The 21,938-nt window shown below is 36.4% G+C and overlaps 1 protein-coding gene and 1 long non-coding RNA gene across 7 annotated transcripts in view; both read left to right on the top strand.

Annotated features, from left to right (window-relative positions):
* Auh (AU RNA binding methylglutaconyl-CoA hydratase) overlaps window positions 1-21,938 on the top strand; it is a 155,511-nt gene that overhangs the window by 27,004 nt on the left and 106,569 nt on the right. For all 6 annotated transcript variants that reach the window (XM_074052365.1, XM_074052363.1, XM_074052364.1 and 3 more), the window contains exons 2-3: window positions 4,063-4,130; window positions 4,241-4,328. In XM_074052365.1, the coding sequence (XP_073908466.1) occupies window positions 4,063-4,130; window positions 4,241-4,328 (156 nt within the window). The remainder of the gene's footprint in view (window positions 1-4,062; window positions 4,131-4,240; window positions 4,329-21,938) is intronic.
* LOC141415541 (uncharacterized) lies at window positions 4,338-7,563 on the top strand. Its single transcript, XR_012440511.1, has 2 exons — window positions 4,338-4,736; window positions 4,794-7,563. It is a non-coding gene; the product is annotated as an uncharacterized lncRNA (long non-coding RNA).

Below are 21,938 nucleotides of genomic sequence, written 5' to 3' on the forward strand. Positions count from 1 at the left end.
TCTGTTTTCTAGTTAGTCTCCAGTTTTTGGGGAGCAGTTAGAATGTTAGCCCTCATTTCTCTGATAGATGTAAAAAAAGGGTTGTTAGTTTTTTTGGTTCCTTTAGTTTTTCACTTGTTTTACCTTCTTACATATTAGATTTCAGAGTGGAATTTTGAAATTCTGTTTTTTTTAAGTTATCATAAATTAGATATAAAGTTTATATGAAACGTAAGTGAATTTTGTGTATAGACTTGGGTCCCATCCTCAAGATATCTCATTATACATATGCAAACATTCCAAAATCTGAAAAAATGTGAAATCTCTTCAGATCTCAAGCAATTCACATAAGGGTTACTTAACCCTCCGTCTTCACCAAGGAATTTTGCATCTAGATCCATAAAGGATGTTGATTTGTAGTTCCTCAGAATACTTTTTGCTTTCTTCTAATCCATTCTTTATAGTGTGGCCAGGTGATCTTTTGTAAATTCAAGTTTGGACATATAAATAAATTTCTACAACTTGATAAAAACCTATACCAAACATGTCAAGTAATGAACTAACATTCTCGTTAAAGGCATTGACAAAATAAGGAAACTTGTTATCTTTGCTAATACTCTGTATTGGATTTGCAGTCCTAGCTAAAATAAAATGGTAAAAGAAGGAAGGGAAAATTTAAGTCATCATTGAAGCAGAACAGTGTAACTGCTTATATGTTTAGATAATGATTGATCATCCCTTAGAAAACTGAAGAGAACTGCTCATTAAACCTATTAACAGTTCATAAGTTTATCAGGAAAATGCCACAAAAATATCATAAACTTTTCATATACTTGTAATTTGTAATTAGAAAATGTAATTGAAATTGAGTTAAAAGCTTGCCGAAGAGCAACAAATAGCCTTCTAAAATATGTGAAAGAACTATACGAAAAAGCCTGTAAGTTCTTATTGACAAATCCAGGACACCAAGTTCTGGAGGGAAACAGTTAATAGGCAATAATAAGTTGATTCATCAAAGAACTAGCAGTCATTAAACTTAATTGATTTTAGTTTAGAAAATTGGTGAAACTTGTTATCAAATGCCACTATTTTCCCATGTGTTGTGAGAAACTTATAATATTCAATAAATGAATGATATCTAGTGATTCTCAGTAACATATTTTAGAAGGCCTCCTTTACTGTCCTGAAATGAAATATATAGATAATATGAACGGATCACACACATAATTTTAAAAAGTCCTCAGATATAATAATATAATAATCCCCAGATATAATAATGAAGAATAATAGAAGGTAATTTATAGTAAAATAGTCAATTTCATTATGTAAGTTTCCAAACTTGCTGGAATTAAGTATGGTACAGGCATTTTGATGGCACTTAACAGTTTAGTAATGATGTCAGCAGTAGCATATCCAGCACAAATTGTGGTAGAACGTTAGTGCTTATTTCACCAAAATGCTTGTACTAGAAGGGATACTGATAGGTACTTGTTGTAGCTTTATATGTTTCATTTGATCCTTATATAGTCACATGGTGTTTGGAGCTGTTAATATCTTAATAGTAAGAAACTGAGGATCAAAGAAGTGAAGTAACTTGCTATTAAGTAGCAAGTCTGGGATTTCAGCATCAGCAGTCAGACCTCAGAGTGGCATTCCTAGTCTCTTCCCTAAGAGCTGATATGAATTTGGTTACCTCTGAGGCACTGAGGCACTTGAGATTAGCTTTTTAAAAAATGTTTGGTGGTACTGGGGTTTGAACTCAGTGTTTTGAGCTTGCTAGGCGTTCTGCTGCTTGAGTCATGCTCTGGTAACTTTTGAGATAGGGTCTCAGTTTTTGCCTGGGCTGGTCTGGACCACTATCCTCCTGATCTCATCCTCCCAAGTAGCTAGGATTACAGGCTTGAGCCACTGCGCTAGGCTCAGATTAGCTTTAATTTAAAACTGTACTTATGAGCTGTACCCATCTGTATTCTCCCCTTGAAATTTTTTTAATGGTTTTGCCTCATTAAATATCTTCCCCTTTCACTTAATTTCTGAAGGCAGAATCCTGGCAGGTACTCCTAACACCTCCATCCAGCTTGATCAATCCAGTCATGACTAACACATTTTCAGTTTTACCTCTTGAATAGTTCTTCAGTCTTTTCACTTAGCTTTATTTCTGTTATGGCCATTGTCAAACCTGTTATCGCCTGACTGGAACACAGAGCATGTGCCTGGAGTGTCTACCCTGTCAATTTCTGATATGATCTCCAAACATAGAAAGCACCCTGGGTTTATGTGTGTATGTGTGTTTATGTCTTCTTAAACTCCTTCAGTGGTTACTCCTTTTCTTAGGTTAAAGACCAGACCTTTAGCAGGCAGTGGTTTTAGCAATAAGGACATTATTTGGACTGTGCTGCCCTCTCCACTCTTGTTGACCACTCTTTTCCTGTAGCTGGGTCATGCTTTGTCCTGTGCAGGAATGGGATTATGACTGGTTTATGCTTTCTTCCATGTTTCCTCTGGCAGGACTTTAGCCCCTTCCTCACTCCCACTGTCACGCCTACTCATCTTTCTCATCTGCCTCCAACAGCACTGCCTGGGGAAGCTCTCTCTGATGATCATCCTTTGCCTCAGTCCATATCTGTTCTGGGTGCAAGTTACTATAGCACCATTCGGATTGTTGTGCCTTTTGGTAATCCTAATATTTGTCTTTCCCCCCTAGACCTGAGCTCCTTGAGGGCTAAGTACCTTGTTTGTATTCAGTATATTTGCATGAACACATCTAGTCTGAGCTACTTAATTTTCTTCATGAGGAAACTGAGCTTGAATGCTGTATCATAGTCTTTCATGTGTGCAGTTAGACTGCCACTTAAAAATTAAAGGTACTTACTTAACTTCTTCAGGTCCCAGTTTCCTTATCTATTAACTAGGGATGAAAAAAGTGGCTACCTCTTGGGTTGTGGTGATTACATGAGTTAATACACACAAGGTACTGGAGCACTGCATGACACATAGTGCAGTGCTCAGTTAGTGGCATTGTTGTCGTTAGTGTTGGCCTACCCAAGGCCATGCAGCTGTTAACAGAGCTCCTCGTAGATGCACTTCTGCATGCTTTTCTCCACACTGAGATCGTTTGGAATTCCTTCAGAGTTATTATTTTGTGAGGTGAAGTTATCATTGTACTTTGGTTAGAAAACAGGTTTATATATTTTCTTGCACAGAGAAAATGTATGCATTTTGTTGTCTTTAGTTTAAGCCAGGTACAAATAAGGACCATACTCAGCCGAATGGAAGACATTTCTGATACACAGTGAAAATTTGTACTTACTGAGGGAACAAGAAGTCAAGTATAGGTTGTATAGAACTTAAATATCCAATTAAGGACTTTAAATTCAGACATTTGGAAATGAATTCTTTGTATAGAATTGTCTTTAAAAAATTGATCTGACTCCTGCAATCAGAATGGAAGGCTGGGTTTAGATGGTAGTATCTGAAAAATAGGGGAATTAAAATCGAGGCATGGTGGCACACGCCTGTAATCCCAGCACTCTAGAGGTTGAGGATCTCAAATTTGAGCCCAGCCTGGGCTAAATAATGAAATTTTATCACAAAAAATCCAATATGACAAGAAAAAATGGGGGAGTTAGAAGAGGGAGAACTGGGTTTTGTGGGGGAGATAGTGAGATTTTTTACAGATTGAGTTAAAGTTGCTTATAGCTCTTCCAGCTGGAAGTGCCCTCAGGTTAAATATCTGATGATTTAGTGATGTCACCTTTAGTAAAACATTGCAAATTATTTTGGTGGTGTTTGCAAAGAGATAAATTGAAGGGAGCATGATGTCATGAAATTTTTCCCTAAAAGTGAAGTGATGAATTTTAAGCTGTAGTTTGGTTTTTATCAATTTTATAACTACTATATTAAAAATGCTTGTCTTGAAAAGGAAGGTAAACATGAAAATAGCACAAAGCTGTTGCAGAGAATCTCAATGAGATAGTAAATTTGTAAGTCCCAAGGTAGCTACACAGTACTGGAGTCTTTGTTCTCTGAATACCTCACTAACGCAAGTGTGTGTTCTTTTCTTCCCCCCCTCCCCTTAACTAGGAATTGTGGTACTTGGAATAAACAGAGCTTATGGCAAAAATTCACTCAGTAAAAATCTTATAAAAATGGTGAGTGTAAAAGTTAAGCTGTTTGCTTCTAATATTAAGATGAAATGTTGACATCAATCTGAAAATGATTTTGTTTCTTTTTCCTCTTTCCCCTCCCTGTTATGGTTTAGTTATCAAAAGCTGTGGATGCTTTAAAATCAGATAAGAAAGTTCGGACCATAATAATCAGGAGTGAAGTTCCAGGAATATTCTGTGCTGGTATGTAAATGAATTTTATTTTGAAATTATACAGGAATAGCCATTCTCTGTTAAGATGTTTTGTGGTTTGAACTCTGTAACCAACAATTCCTCTGGTTTTTTTTTTTTTTTTTTTTTTTTACAGTTTCTCAGGAAAAAAGTGTGCTTAGTCTGTAAACATTAGGAACTTTTGCAACATGTGGATTGTTTTGGAGATTGAAAAAGTACTTTGAGCCATTAAGGTATTTGTTCGTGGCAAATGAGCAATATGTATGAAATATCAGTTGTAAAGGAAAATTTAGGTCACCACCACAGCATTTTGCCCTGTACTTTTAGTTGCTCAAAAAAAAAAAAAAGCGTTTGAGTGGCAATATCTGCCCTATCTAAAGTACTAAGTATAGACATTTGCTTTAAGAATGATGTTTTCAGGTCCCCAGCACCGAAAAAAAAAAAAAAAAAAAAAAAAAAAAAGAATGATGTTTTCAGTAGTACCCATGTGGGTTTGTGTCCTTGGGTTATACAGAATTTTGTACTGGTACTAATGGCATCCAAAGGCATTGCTAAATTCACATGTTTTTCTGTTTGTGCTATTTTGTGCTCAAAGCTAAGGATTAAATTATGTTGAGTTTTCCTTATTTTTCTGTATTTCTAAGCTATGATGTTGAATGAAATCTATTTCAACTAATAAAAAATGTAGGTGATCAAGATTTAAAAAAAGGTTAATGATAACATATAGTATCATTGATTTATCAAAAACCAAATATAAAAGTTTATTTATTTTTTTTGCAGTGCTGGGGCTTGAACTCAGGGCTTTCACCTTGATCCACTCCACCAGCCCTTTTTTGTGAAGGGTTTTTTGAGATAGGGTCTCACACTATTTGCCCAGGCTGGCTTTGAACCATGATCCCCCTGATCTCTGCCTCCTGAGTAGCTAGGATTACGGGTGTGAGCCACTGGCGCCTGGCATTATAAAAGTTGATTGAAGCTAAAAAATATATATATATATATTTTTTTTCAGTGAAATTATAAGTGGCTGGAGGTGGGACTCAAGTAGTAGAGCACCTGCCTAGCAAGTACAGAGCCCTGAGGTCAAACTCCTGTGTGAGGGGAATTGTAAGTGAGGTAATCCTTGAAGTAATCAAACATTCAGGGATCCACTTACAGTGCTTTATTCTTTAAACATGTATTTACTAAGTGCTTAGAATATTATAACTGGAACGATTCTGTGAGAACATAAGGAAATACTTGTAGACAGAATGTTTTTAGAGGAGTCTTTATTGCAGCTCATGTTCTTCACTGTACTCTGTCTTTTTAAGCTTCAATCTCTGTGACTTCCACCTTAAAACGTTGTAGAATTTTATGGTATTTAGGAACATGCAGTGCAAATGAATTTTATTTTGGCTTTGATAAGGTTCTTTTGCTTTCTTAAAATGTGATGTAACGTACCTAAAAGGATTAGTTTTTATTCTGGTTGGATAATCCAAGAATGTAAAATTAACTGTCCTCAAATTCTTAGGTTATGGTGTTATGCAGTACAGGCTTCTGTTTTTAATTTTGTCAGAGGTGCTAGTATCTGCCCTGTAAGGTTGTTAGAGGCTTCAGTGTGTGGAAAGCACAGTACACTTTGGTTGTCCCATGGGACCTCTGGAAGATTGGTTCTGTGTTCCAATAAACTTTAAATCATTTCCAAATTATTTGTAATACCCAATACAATGTACATGCTGTGTAAATGGTTGTACTATATTGTCTAGAGAATATTGACAAGAAAAACAATCCATACATGTTCAGTAGAAATAAAATTTTGTTCCCATTTATTTTGTATCTGTGGTTGTTTGAATCTGAGAATATGGAATCCATGGATGCAGAGAGCTGTGTTCAATAAATACAGCTGTGGTTCCTGTAAAGATTTTCTATATATTTGGTATTCTTTTTCTTAAACAACATGAAGAACTTACAGCAACAGAATTAGGATTCTTATGTCTGTAACTTTTAGGACCAAGTAAACATGGTTTTGAGGTGAATGGCTCTCATACCCTGAACTGGTGACTGAAGTTCCTCTAGGGGCTGTAGGCCCCTTATTAGGAAGCTGTGGAGTGTTTTAGGGTTTTTAAGTCAATTATATGACTCTTGGAGAAGTAATGGTAATCTTTTGAAGGTAGAATGACACTTTAAAGATAAGCATTGATGTTCATGTGAGCATTGTCTTTCACTGGCAATTTGTTTTATAATTATCTCATGTAATTATGAGTAGACTTTTAAAAATTTTACTGATTCCTTGGCTGCCCATTTGTTCTGCACCTCTACAGTAGTAGTAGCACTATGTGAAAAAGACTTTTGGTACATTTTGGAGTTGCCTCTAGTATGCCTCTTTTGGAGAATATTAATTACTCTTTTTTTAGTGGTACTTGGGTTTGAACTTAGGGCCTCATGCTTGCTGGGCAGGCAGTCTACCACTTGGCCACTCTGCAAGGCCTTGGGGGCTATTAAATAATGTACCAAATACTGTTTATCAAATTAACAAGTCAGCCCTTAATATGTTTTTCCAAGTTAATCTAATCTGTTGCCTTTGCTTCATGTGCTTTAAAATTTTTGCACAATCAGGTTAATCTTTCGTATTTTAACTTATAAGATTTTTTTTTACTGTATTCTGTCAAAAGTAAGTGTTTGAATTGCAGAAGAATTGGGACAAATGATTTGTTTTAATAATTCCAAATGTCTAATGGAGCCATTCAGATTTCTCTGAAGAGCTTTCTTTTCTTACGTGTATTTGAAATAGGCAGTCTGGTAGGTCTGTCTTTATTTGTACACATGAAATATAATTCCAGGTTAAAACAGTTTCTTTACTCAAGTTAAAAGAGTATTTAAACTTAGCATATATTAGTATGATCTTCTTAATTTTAATCATGCTACATTTATCAGTCATTATTGAAGAGTGTGATCTTTCACATAATGAACTCTTTAATTTCTATTCTGAAGTAAAAGTAATAGTCAAAAAGAATGTACCCATTTGATGAGTTTTTTACACCTGTACCTGCAAAAGTCATTCATTTTCCCTCTTCATGCTCCATCCCCATAAAGGTTTCTCTTTTCCAGATGTCTGTATTCCAGTGGTACCTTGTTCATTTCTAAAAACTTAGAAAGTTTAATAAATGGTTTTGCCTCAAATTTCTTGAGCATAGGAACTTCTCTTATTCTTTGAGAATCATCTGTATTCTCAGAACCACAGTAAAAGAAAAAAAAAAAAAAAACCCAGGGACTCAGCTGAGATTAGCCAGTACTTTAATTCACCAGTGCCTTTTCAGGGAATGCCTTTTCTGGGACTGCCAGTATGTATCAAGGAGCTTCTCTAGTGGTCTCACACCACCCTGCTGTTCACTGATAGTGTTTCTGACTGCTGACTTTGCTTCACTTTCTGTATACCTTTCTCTCAAGTGCAAGGAAAACATAATTGTTCAGTTATCTGCACTATTAAAAACATTCCTATACTGTATTTGAGCTTGGGTCAAATGGTGTTTGACTTCCCATTTAAATCTGTTGTTTAGAATTGATAACTATATTTTGCTTACTTTTAATTTTTAATCAAATTTTACTTTAAAAATAGGTAGTAGATAAAAATATATGAAAAAGTGTGCAAAGAGAAATCTTGTTTTCACCCCTACTCCATTCATCCCTTAATAAAAATCATGCTTTAATCCTCTATCATGCTTTAATCTTTCTGTACCTCTACAAGCATGCAAATACATGCATTGGAATGTTAAGCAACTATTTAAAAGTGATTCTTATGAAAGCTGTATCACAGTGTGGAAAATACATGAGACTAGAGAGGGTTGCATATACGGTGTTATGCTTGTTACTACAGCTGTAGATTAGGGGTGATTGTTTTCTCCGTCTTGAAACTTTCTGAAATGATAACTATTTTATATTAATAAATTATATTAAGCAAATATATGAAGCAAATAATTCTGAAACAAGTATAAAGTGCAATTTTATTTTTTTCTGTTTTGGTAATTTAAATAGTGACATTAACTGAGTTTCTGAATTATTTTTAAAACACAGAGGGGAATAAGTTTAGACTAAACAAAGACCTTGTAGAGTAATACATGTGCAAAATCCCTGTGAAGAAAAGGATATGGTTAAAGGTGTATCTTAGCTGGGAGCACTTCTCTTACCTTCTAGGGCAGGGTTTTTTTTTTTTTGTTTTGTTTTTAAATATTGGAAATTGAACCCAGGGCCTTGCACATGCTAGGCAGGTGTGGTAGCACTGAGTTACATTGTGAGTCCTGGGCAAGGTTTTCTTTACTGTACCTAAAGTTTGAATCTAAAATCTAAAGAGAGTATGAGGTCTTCTTTTACATTCTTAAAATTTTATGCATTTACAGATCTTAGTGGCTGTCCAAATTAGGAATCACTGGTGTGTACTCTCTCTTGTAGGTTAGAACCCTGCTTCTGGGTTTGGCTTGTCTGTACTTGTTCTAGAATATTGAGAGACAGCCTTTTGTTCAGGAAAGTTGCATTGGCTGCATAGATTTATATATAAGAGACTGGCCTGAACACTGCCACTTATTTACCCTGCATACTCTAGAAATTGTTTATTATTCAGTTTCTAAAATTCTCTCTCTTTCTTTCTCTCCTACATACATATACAAAAGTTAAAGTAATTCTGCTATTTCAAAATATTTAAGATACTCAAAATTTTAATATATTACCTATAATGAAATTCTGGAAGTGTCCTTTTGGTTAGGCTATGTATTATATAGAAACGTGGTCACAGTCATCTGTTTATTTTTATTCAACTATTCTAATAAGTAGCAAAATGCTTATGCATTGGTTTTTATCGTAACATTTTAAGATGAAATTTTATGAGAAATTACTGAGATTGAGGAATTTTTTGTCTTTTAAATTCCTAAAATAGATGATAAGCAATTCTTGGTAATTGACTCCTGTATGTAGAATTCTAAATTAAATGTTTCACTGACTTATATCAGTGTGGGTTTTCTTTTTTCTTTCAAAAAGTAAAGGTCATTTTGCTTCTGCTTTTGAATTCTAGTAAATTGTGTTATGACTAAATACTTCTCACTAAAATTGTCAACATGCGTTGTTGAACACTGTGTGTTGTTCAAATGAGCACAGATGTCCTGACAGGAATAGATTTGTGGGAACCTCTGACTAAAGAAGTACTCTATTTAAGATTGTTTCAGAATCTTTGGTTGTTATAATTACGTATTTGCATGTTAGTCCTGCAGAGGGCTTGGGAAGGGAAGGGGATAGATACCACAAATTTGTATTAGTTTGGCATGTCAGCATAGACTTTTATTGTGTATCATCTCTTAAAAGTACAAGATGTTATTGAGATATGAATTACGATAATGAAATTTACCAGTTTTAAGTGTCTAATTGTGTAATTGATGAGTTTTAACAGCTGTTTAAACCACGATCACACTCATGACACAGAGACTGTTCATCACTAAAAAACCTTTCCTGTGTCCACTCTCCGCCACTCCTTTTCCTTACTCTGATCTCTTCAGATGTGGTTCTCCTTTGGTCTCTTGTCGTGTTCCTTTCTCTCCTTCCCTCCCTTCCTTTTCTCATTTCCTTCTCTCTCTTTTCTTTCTTAGGAAAGGTTTGTGGGAACCATCAAGGTTTTAGTTGATCGTTCAGAAGTATGATTTGCTCTTGGGACTTGTGATTGGCATCTGAAGTGAGAAGTGTCAATCTGTACTTTATGTGCTGACTTTGGGCATTAGTGTCAAAATCTAACTGAATAATTGGACATGAAATTGGTGTCACAGAATTGGAAAATTGGTATGTCCCCCTTCCCTCATTTGGTGTCAGAAGTGGAAAAAAAAGGATGTCACAACTGATGTCATGAGGTGGATTTGTAAGACCAACTCAGAACTCAGAAATTGTCCTTTACTTATTATTGCTGATTTGTTACAAAGGACAAAACCAAGGAACAACTAAATGGAAGAGATGCATAGGGAAAGTTGGGTATAGGGGTTGCGTAGCTTCCATGCCCTCTGGAAATGCTACTCTTCCTAGTATATCACTGTGTTCAACAGCCTGGAAGACCCCTGAATCCCATTGTTTAGTTTTTTCTTTCTTTTTTTTTAAATGGAGATTTCATTACATAGGCATGATGGGCCCTTGGTGATTGAGTACTCATTTCCAGTTCTCCCCATCAAATGAAGTGGGAGTGGGATTTAAAGTTCCAGCCCTCTAATAATGGCTTGGTCTTTCTGGGGACTAGACCCTATCCTGAAGCTGTCTAGGGGCCTGAAGAGTTACCTCATTAGCATAAACTGGTTTGGTTGAGAAGGGCTGACTCTGAATAACAAAAGATGCTATAACTCAGGAATTCCAAGAGTTTTGGAACTCTGCCAGAAAGCTGGAACCAAGAACAAATATATTTTAGTTATCTCACAAGTTGGTTCTTTTTTTTTTTTGCATATGCATATCCAGTTCTTCTAGTACCACTTGTTGAATTATCTTGAGAAAAAAATAAGTTGACAGTGTGTAAGTGTGAGTTATGTTCAGGTACATGCTGTTCCATTTATACATACATATATATATATATATATATATATATATATATATATATGTATGTATGGCTTTATACTAACACCATGTTTCAGATACTGTGTACAAGTGTTGGATGTAGTATTACTACATTTTTTATCACTATAATATAATACCTGAAGCAGTGTAATTTGTAAAGAAAAGGAGTTTATTTAGCACAGTTTTGAAAGCCGAAAGTTCAAGATTGGACCACCCCATCAGGTTTGGCTTCTGATAAAGCCTTGCTGTACCACCTGTGGCAGATGGCATCATGGTGGTAGGAACACTTATGAGAGACAAGAAACCAGAGAACCTGGAGAGACCAGGCCAGTCTTGCTTTGTAGTAGCAACCTACTCTCAGGAACTAACTGGGGTTCTGTGTGAACTAGGTTAGTACCTTCCCAAGGTAGGTACCCTTTTCCCCCAGTGACCTAACCACCTCCTACTGGGCCTCACCTCTTAAATACTCTACCCCCCCCCACAAAAGACCACCACACTGGGGACCAAGTTCCCAAAACATGAACCCTTGGGGGATAAACTCAACTATATCCAAACTAGAGCAGATACTTGGTTAAACGTACTTCTTAAGTAATTCATGTTTTTTTTTGATGGTACTATAAGTAGCATTTCCTGATTTCACTCCTAAATTTTTATTTTTATTGTTTTATATATATACTTGAATTTTCTTTCAACCACATTAAACTCGTTTTTAGTTTTAGGTGCCTCTTTTGTGACATAATCTTGGATTTTTGTATATAGGTAGTAAAGTCTGCTGTAAATTAAAACAGCTTTACTTCTTTTCTAGTATGTTTATTGTTCATTCTTTTCTTACTGCATCGATTAGGACCTCCATCACACAGGTTGAATAGCACAGTGAGAGTGGCGGTCCTTGCCTTTGCTGATCTTAGGGGGAAGGCATTCAGTCTTTTGTGAGTAAGTAGAATACTAAATACAGTTTTGTACAGATGGAATTTATCAAGTTGAAAACTTTTTTTTCTTTTTAAAATTATGAGCATGAGTTAAATTTTGTCAAATTTCTTTTGGCCATCTATTAAGATAGTCCCATGTTTTTCTTTTTCAGCCCATTGACATGGTGAATTATTAATTTATTGTCAAATACAACAACCTTGTATTCCTGGAATGAATCCCTCCTGGTCATGATGTATTATCTTTTTTTTTTTTTAATATTAGTAATACATCAGGGCTTGATTTGCTAATATTTTGTTGAGGAATTTTGTAATTATCTACAGGAAAATTGTTTTCTTGTAAATTTTGTTTTTGTTATCAAGGCCATGCTGGTCTTATGAAGTTATTTGAAGTGTGCTTTCTATTTTTCTGAAAGAGTTTTTGTAGAATTGATTTTATTTCTTACTTAGTTTTTTGATAAAATTCACCAACAAAACATCTGGTATAGGAGTTTTCTTTCTAGGAAGATTTTTAACCATGAATTTAATCTCTTGAGGAGATACAAAACTATTCAAGTTACCTATTCTTTTTGAGTGAGTGTTCACAATTCATGTTTTTTAAAGGAAATTGTCTTGAGTTTTTGAATCTGTCATCATGAAGTTGTTTATAGTCCTTAATAATCTTTTAATATCTACTGAATCTGTAGTCATGCTTCTCTTCTTTTTTTGAATCAGGGTCTTGCTGTACAACTCTGGCTGGCTTTGAATTTAATTATTGATCTCCTGCTTCTGTTTCCTCTAACTTTTTTTATGTTTGTGTATGTGTTATTGGGGTTTGAACTCAGGGCTTCACACTTGGTAGGCAGACACTCTATCTCTTGAGCCATCTGCCCCTATTTTTCAGTGCTGAGATTATAGGCTTGCACCACATGTCTGGCTCTCTTCATTTTTCATATTGATAAGTTTTTTTTTAATGCTGACACAATATTAATCATTTTATTGATCTTTTCAAAGACCTGGTTTTTGCTTTCATTGATTTTTTTTTCTTTTTCTTTTTTATTTTCTATTTACTTAATATTTTCCTTATGTGCTTTGGGTTTAATTTAATCTTTTTTTTTTTTTTTTTGACTTTTTAAAATTGAAGCTTAGATCATTGGTTTGAGACTTCTCTTTTCTTATAGGACTTTTTGCTGTTATAACTACTTTAATCTCTTCACTTGAGCGTACCAGAGATGCCATTAACCAATGACTCAGTACTCGTGCTAATTCATTTCTGACTACATTTCCATTTTCCAAAAACCCTACCTATATACTATTTTTGGTTCTGTTGATACTATTTTGTTTTTATGAAATAGGAAATATCCATTAGTAATGTTCTGCTGAGTCATTCCCTCCTTCCTTTCTTATCCATGTACAGCACTGTCCCTACATAGCAGCCCAAGTGATCTTAAAAAAAAAAAATAAATGGGCCACTTCACTCTCCTGCTTCAGATAGCCCTGAGAAATACAGTGTTTGGGAGGCAGACTCAGGACCTCCAGAGCTGTCCATGTCCAAACCTTGGAACCTGTGAACACGTGACGCCGTGTGACATAGGGCACTTGACAGATGTAAGTTACAGATCTTGAGATGGAGATTTTCCTGATTTCTCTGGTGGGCCCAGTGTAAAAACAAGGGTCCTATAAAAGGAATTCAGAAAGAAACGAAGAAGGAAAAATTATGCTGGGAAACAGAAGTTGGAGTGATGCCAAAAGGGGCCAAGAGCTAAGAAGTAGCTTCAGCCATTGGAAGCTGGAAATGGCAAGGATGCTCATCCTACCCTGATGTCTCCAGGGGGTCACAGACCTGCCAGCCCCTTTTAGACTTCCAACCCAGAGCTAACAGATGATCCTTTTAAGTTTGTAGTTACCAGTTTCTCATTGTTGATGGAAAACTGATAGTGATCACGTAAGGTTTAGTCTTCTTAGCCACATCTCCTGCCGTGGCTCCTGCTATTATTCTTGTCCGCTCCACTTCAGTTCTGCTGTTCTTGCTGTCTCTGCTACACAATACTCATTTTTTTCTCAGACTCATTGTACTCAGTGTTTCCTTTGCTTGGAAAGGCATCTTCTCAAATGTCATCTCCTTAGAGAGTTGTTCCCTTGTCACTTAAGCCAAAGCAAGTCACCTCCTCCCCCCACCTCCGTTACATTTTCCTGTTTTAGAGTCTCATCTTTGAACTTTTCAGTTCCTGAATTTATTTTTTGCTATTTATTATCAGCCTGCCTCCCCCGCAGTTGTTCTCCTGCACTGGAATTGGGACGGGGGTCTGTTGTTAGAACATTGCCTGATCCATACACGGTACTTAGCAAATAGTTCATGGGAGGGCTGTGTGAACAATTTTGGATGCTGAGGAAGAAACACTGGTGCAAAATGTCATGATGAAATAAAATAAGCTTTGTCACAGAAAATGTGTAGGTGGCTTGAATGGTTAAGAAGTGACTGGAAGATTGTACCTAGGGTACCAGTAAATCCAATCACCTTCTTTCCCTCATGAGTTTGAAGCAGGGGGCAATGAAGATTTATTACTTGCTGGGTCCTCTTTGTAGCAGGTCCCTCTTTTGTGACTTAGCTTTTGAACTGGGTCTCAGGTTTGGCAGAGCTCCAGCTAGAAAGGCAGAGTTGAACAAATTAGGAAGAAAGGTAGCTTTTTTTTTTTTTTTTTTTTAATCAGTCTGTTTCTGCCATTTGATCTTGAGCAGCACAGTTTGCTTTAATCTGCACTGGTATCACTAGACTAGGGTTGGCAGATTCTTTCAGTCATGGACCATATAGTTTAGGCTTTGTGGGCCTCATACAATCTTCATTACATATTCTTTATTTTATTTTTACAACCTTTTAGAAAAGGAAAGACCATTCTTAGCTTTAGGGCTATATTAGTCTGTTTTTCATTACTGTAACAAAATGCTTGAGGCAGGCTACTTTATAAAGATTTATTTTGACTAACAGTTCAGAAAATATAAGGCCTAGGAATCTCATCTGGTGATGGCCTTCTTGCTAGCAGAGTCCCGAGGCAGTGCAGGGCATCACATGGTACAAGAGATGGGGAGTGTGCATGCCTGCATGTATGTGTATGTGTCTGTCTTCTCATTTCTCTCCTTCTTTGTATAAAGTCACCAGGACATCTTGTGGTTTCTGCCCTAAAGGCCTAATTACTTCCCAGTTACTAATTACTTCTCAAAGGTTACTCCTCTAACACCATACTTAGATTTTCTTACTTCACTTGAGGCATTAAATTTGAACACATGAAGCTTTGTGTTCAAACCATATCCAAACCATAGCAAGGGCTGTACCAAACCTGGGTGAGACTGGCTTATAAGCTGTTGTTTGCTGACGTCTGGTCCAGATTCATTTCTTTCTCTTCTCTTTGCTTGTCTCAATCCATTCCCTGAAATCTGGTCCTCCTGTAGATGGACCTACTGAAAAGCTGGAGAGGCCTAGCCATGGAGGCAGTGTATCTTGACATACAGTAAAAATGTTCATGTTTCTTCTGTGGTTGTGAATGATCTGAAGAACAGCTGGGCAACTCACAGTTGAAGAAATCCTTGGTTCAGTGATAGCATCAATTGGATGAATGTTAGATTAGAAAGTCAATTAGGATGAGCTTGAAGTTTGTGGTTTCCATCCCCCTAGATTAGAATTTCCATTTGAATAACTAAGGTTGTAATAGATGGAGGTAGGTAGTATTTTTACCTTCTCTGTGAAAATATTTATTGAGTTAATAAATACCAAACTAACTTACTCATGTTAAATTTTGTAATAGTGGATATTTTACACTTCTTAACTATGAGTGTTTGGTGAGTTTCCCTCTTGAATTATATGAAATATCTGTGAAGTTGGTTTTGTTTTGTGACAGATTCAACACAGCCTCCTGGGTATCTCTTGAAGAATGTCCTTTTGTTCTTGTACAGCAGTAGTTACGGTACTGGTGGCCTTGGTCAGACCTGATGTTCCTGTGGTTCCTAGAGAACTAAGGTCTGGGTGCTCCATGTACTCATTAGTTACTTCAGGGTCTTTGCTTATAGGCGCCTTCCTGAGACAGAACTAAGAAATAAGTAGATAAGTAAATAAATTATATGACCTACACATACCCTTATTTATATCACCTTCTGTATTTGTGTTGAACATTATGACTTTGTAGCATCCTGCCTTTCCAGATCATTACCACAAAGCTTGTCTCTCTTCCTTTCTACAGCTGTGTCACCTACCCACCCTGTGTTGTGCAGAAAGCAGTTTCACAGTGGTGGTGCATGCCTGTAATCTCAGCTACTTGTGAGGCAGAGATAGGGGGAGCATGGTTTGTGTCCATCCAAAACCTTAGTGAGACCCTATCTCAAAAACAAGTTGAGTGTGGACATGGAAGGCAGGCTCTAGGCAAAACTGTGAGACCTTATCTAAAAAATAACTAAAGCAAAAAGGCGTTCAAAACACCAGTACCACCAAAAAAAGAGAGCAGGCTCACAATTGCCATACCACTACCACTATATAAACACGCCTTGTAAAGGAGTTTATTAGAAGTTTATTTATAGAATGTTGTCTTCAGTCTAAGGGTATATACTGTAATACACAGTACTAAAAATACTGTGTCGAAAGTCACCTAGGTTATTTCCCCTTCAATGTGGTTATGTTTTATTCATTTGAAATAAATGTAAGTTTCTTCCTGTTTATTTTATTTTGAGTATACAAAATGGTTTCAAAAGTTGCACCTATGCAGTGATACACTCAGAAGTGTCAGTTCTCACTTCCTCTCTAGTACCTTTCCTTCAGTTCCCAACTGTGAGGATGTTAATGAATTTTATTAGGTTCTAGATTATCCTTTATATGTTTCTTTTTGAAAAATTAAGGACATTTTACCTGTTTCCATTTTTTCCTTAACACAAGTAGCATTCTGTAGCTGCTTCTTTACTTTACTTTTTGTGGTTAACAGGGCATCCTAGAAATCATTCTGTAATAGTTCATAGAGACGTGAGGATACCTGGGAGTGCATGAGGGTTAATGAGATGTTTTCAAGATGGAGATGTTGCCACAATTTGCATGTGCATGGAATGGATACTGCCCTGGGGGAGAGGGGATACATCACTTTTAGTAGAGAAGCCTGAAGTAGGCCAGAGAGGCCAGGGTGCTGGGCAGAAGTGGTAGGGCTCTGATTTTAGTTGGTTAAAGGGCACCTCAAATTCTGACTTTTCTTTGTGATAGAAAAGTCGTTTCCACCAAGTGGGGAGTTGCTATAAAATTTACTAGGTAGAAACTTTATATTTAGTGGAAGTAAAATGTGGTTCAGATCCTGGATCAGGAGTGTAAGTAAAAGTACTTTAAGAACTGGTGCTACTGTTACTGAGGATCTGGTGCTCTAGAAGCTTTGAGGTAGAAATGTCATGCCAACAAGATAATGCTCCTTAACTTTACTTGCTCCTTTCATACTACAGACTTTGTGTAGAAATTTCCTTTATTAGGCTAATTCTTAGGCCCCCACCAATCAAGATTGCACCTTTTAAGAAAAGGTGTGGACTGAAGCAGAACCAATTTATCAGTTGTAAACCATCATCCAGTAGGTGATGGGCTCAGTATCATGTAGCTGGAAAAACAATCACAAACTGATTAAACTGTAAATCTCTTAGGATTGCCTCGAGGATCCCTGGAGTGATTCTGAGTGTTCCTGAAATTCCTTTGTCTTTACTCTGTGTATTGCTAGCTTCATCCTCAGCCTAATAATCTGCAGTTCCTGGCCTCATACCCTCACACGATTGTTGACAGGAAGAGAATACTTCTGCCCCAGTCCAAGCTGGAGCCTTCAGGTTGACCTTGATGACTGCTTAGAGGAATGGTCCATCTCGTTAGCTTCAGTTACCTAGGGCCCACCTCTAGATAAGAGTGGATTCATCCTCCATATGCATGCCCTGTAAGAAGTGGTGAGGGCAGATCCCAGAACAAAAGTAAGACTGTCATTAGGAATGGGAGAAGGAGAATAGGTGCTAAATAGCTGGTCAGTATTCATGCATTTAAAAAATTCCTATTGTAAACGCTCTTCATCAGGGAGGAACTGAAAAGGAAGCATACAGATTTCTTTCATTCATTCAGTATTTTTTTTGGCGGGGGTGGTGGTGGTGGAGCCTACTATGTGTCAGGTACTGTTCTAAGAGTTGGGGATACAACAATAAATAAAACAGAAATAACCTCTATTCTTGTGGAGCCCCCAAAGGTGGTGGGGAGGGACCACCTGATTTTGCTAAGAGGATGTGTGATAGTATACTTGAATCTCATATGATCTCTGTGTGAACGTTTTCTTGATATGGCTTATGAATTAAAAGTATTGAAGGTAGGTAGGTGCACAAAGAGAATAGGAAGGAATTAGATGACAGAAATGAAAACCGATTGTTGGCTTGACCATTTTGACTGATTTTTGTGCATCTGAAACTATATATATATATTTAAGTTAATGAGTAAAGAATATGACTGTCTTGTCAACAAAATCGAGCCATCACTGTTTTAAAAAACATGCTATTTCTACAGTGCCAGTAAGAACCAGAAGAAGTAGTAATCTATCAGAGATGTATTTGGAATCTGGAGTAAGATTTTATAAACTTGTGTACATATTCCAAGTTCATGCATATCAGTTAGTTAAACAGTTTCATTCAAGTGATGTAGTCCTTTTCTGGTGTGTTTGTGTTTATGCATGAAAATATATACATGTATCTATGTATCTCTATTTGTTAGGTCTGTGTTTGTGTGTACATGTATGTGCACATGCCAGGAAAACATATAATAAAAATATGGGTTTGCTTTGTTTAAATTTTTTTTAAAAATTACCAATACATTTATTTTTTCACTATCTTTTTACCTTTCTTTAAATTATTTGTAAAATGATTAAATATTACATAAAACCAAGAGTTCCTTGGCCCCAGCTGATACTGGCCTGGTGAGGATTTATGTATATACCTGTGTGGATCAGTATCTTCAGTGGCTGATGACTAGGTATTGCTTTTAGGTACACATAGGTGTTTATGAAAATTAGCCATCTGCTGGGGACCATAAAACCTTTACAGATTTCAAAGGACTGTTATCATTGGAATGCATTCTGTTGGCACGGACAGTAAGTAGAAGTCAGTCACTTGTAGAAAGGTAATTAGGAAAGACCCTACACAGGAACATTTAAGGTAACTTTTAAATAACTTGTAGCTCAGCAAAGAAATCTTAATGCAAACTAAAAAATACAACCAAATGCTAACAATACTTTAAAAGCTGTGTAATTTTAGTTAAAAGCTGTCTAATACAGTATATTTTAGGAAAGAGGAAAGGCTCAGTAAGCATCCAACTTTAGTGTCAGAAATAACTACAGAAAAAACCCAGATAGGGTAGAAGGAAGGAAATGAAATGAACATAAATTAATGACGTGGAAAATACACATTGAGTAGTCAGGATAATAAAACCCAGAGCTGATTCTTTGAAAAGTCAAATAGTCACACATTTGGCAAGATTAATCAAGAATGAGGGAAGAGATGCACAATATTTGAATTGAAAGGTAGCCCAGTCAGGTTTGATGGCTCATGCATGTAATCCCAGCTAGTAGAGGAGGTAGAGATCAGGAGGATCCTTGTTCAAGGCCAGATCAGGCAAAAAAAATTAGTGAGATCCTATCTCAATAAGCTGGGTGTGATGGTATGTGTCTGTAATCCAGATATACAGGAGACATAAGTAGGATTGTGGTCCAGGCCAGCCTGAGCAAAAAACTTGAGACCCTATTTAAAAAGTAACTAAAACAAAAAGGGCTGGGGGTGTGGTTCAAGTGGTAGAAGGTGGTTTCCTTAGCAAGTGCAAGGCCCTGAGTTCAAAACTTAGTACCACCAGAAAAAGGTGTATTGGGGGTTGTGAGTATAAATTCTACAGAGAATAAATTGGTAAGCTAATATTAAAAACAACTTTATTCTAATAATTTTAGGATTTTAGGTGATACGGATAAATTATTAGAAAATAAAACTTATCCAGAACTGAATTAAGAAGTTGAAAACTTTATATATATCAAAACAATATACTATAGTTAAAAACCCACACAGAATGTTCAGAGGAACATTTTACCCAAATACTCATGCTAGGGTTCCAGTCTTCTATGCATTCTTTTAGAAAATAGAAAAAGACTGTTTCCTGCTCATTCAACGAGGCTAGGGGCAACTGACATAATTATCAGTTTAACTTTTTTTTGACCTTGCTAACATTTTTCGTCTTTGTTAAATTTTAATTCTTAATGACCTTCATCCAAAAATGTTTAAAGACTAACATAATTGAGCATGCATCACCCAGTTTAAGCAATACAGTATCACAAATAAAATGGAAGATTTCTATCTACCCATCGCCAGTCACCATAACCACTGTTTTATATCCCTAAGTAACATTCTTATTTTAATTGTTTTAAAAAAAATTTAAACATTTAATTAGTATATGAATATAAAGTTATGCAGGGGAATTCATTGTGACATTTCCATATATGCATGCATTATACCCTGGTTTCAAATTTATTTATTTTAAATTGATAAAATTGTATGCATTTGTCATGTAAAGCATGGTGTTTTGAGGTATATATACATTATAGGAATGAATCTAGCTAGTTAAAACGTGTATTATCGGACTGGACGTGTGGCTTAAGCAGTAGAGCATCTTTTTTGCTAGTACAAAGCCCTAAGTTCAAACCCCAGTACCACCAAAAGAAAAAATAAAAAAAGGCATAATACTTCACAGTTATAATTTCTTATGGTGAGAACATTTAAAATCTACTCTCCTACTGTCATGGCTTTGTTTTGGAGTCATGTAGCTTGAACTCAGGGCTTTACTCTACTGCTGGAGACATGTTGCTCTGATTATTGTAGAGATAGTGTCTTGTTTTTTGCCCAGGCCTCTTGGACTGTGACCCTCCTATTTTAGGCTTCTTGCTGTTAGAAGATGTTGAGATGGAGTCCTGTGAACTTCTTGCTTGGTGTGGCTTCCAGCCTCCATCCTCCCAATCTCAGGCTTCCAAATAAGAGGGATTACAGACATGAGCCACTGGCACCCAGCCTCTCAGCAGTTTTTAAAAATATAAAATATCATAACTGTATGATAAATCTTTTGAATTTTTTTTCCTCCTTTGTTAACAGCCTTCTGCTGCTCCAACCTCTGCTTTCTACTCGTATAAGATCAGCTTTTTTAGATTTCACATAGGTGAGATCAGGTGGCATTTGTTTTTCTGGCTTATGTCACTTAACATAATGTGCTCAGTGTTCTTCCATGTTGTCACAAGTGACAGGATGTCTTTTTTAAAGCTGAATAGAATTCCATTGTGCTTGTATACATTTTCTTTATTCATCAGCAGAGGGACACTTAAATGTTGATTTCATATCTTGTCTACCCCCTGCATGTGCCTAAGGCATACATGTTAAAGGCTTATCCCCTGAGTGTTGCCTAAGGCACACATGTTAAAGGCTTATCCCCACAGTGGTGCCTGTTGGGAGGCAGTGGACCTTTTAAGAAGTGGCAGGTCTTTAAGTCCTTGGGTGCATGCCCTTGAAGGAGCTTGTGGACCTTAACCCCTTTTGCCTTTTTTTTTTTACTTCCTGGCTATGGGGTGAGTGATTCTGCTCTGCCACATGCTCCTGCTGCCTCTCTGTATGCTCAGTGCATCAGGGCCAACTAGTCATGGACTGGAACTTCTAAAACTATGAGTCAGAACAGTCTTTTTTTCTTTATAAGTTACGTAGCAGCAGAAAATTGACTAATACAAGATGCCTACATCATAGCTATAGTGGGTTCTTTTCCAGGCACTGCCATGAAGTGAATATCACAATAAAACAAGTTGTCACATAAAGCTAGTCACATGAGTATTTTTGGTTTCCCAGTGCACATAAAAGTTACATTTATACCACACCACAGTTTAAGTGCAGTAGCACTGTGTCTAAAAATACATATCGTAGTTAAAAAATACTTTATTGCTAGAAAATACTAATGATCACCTAAGCCTTCAGCAGAAGGTAGTCTTTTCTGTCAGTGGAAGGTCTTGCCTGAATATTGATGGCAGCTGACTGATCCAGGTGGTAGTTGATGGAAGTTGGGCTTTCTTCAGAGATTTCAGCCATGAATTATGATACCATGTCCATTGGCTCTTCTTTC

The sequence above is a fragment of the Castor canadensis genome, chromosome 13 (assembly GCF_047511655.1).
Source record: "Castor canadensis chromosome 13, mCasCan1.hap1v2, whole genome shotgun sequence".
Taxonomy (NCBI): Eukaryota; Metazoa; Chordata; class Mammalia; order Rodentia; family Castoridae; genus Castor; species Castor canadensis.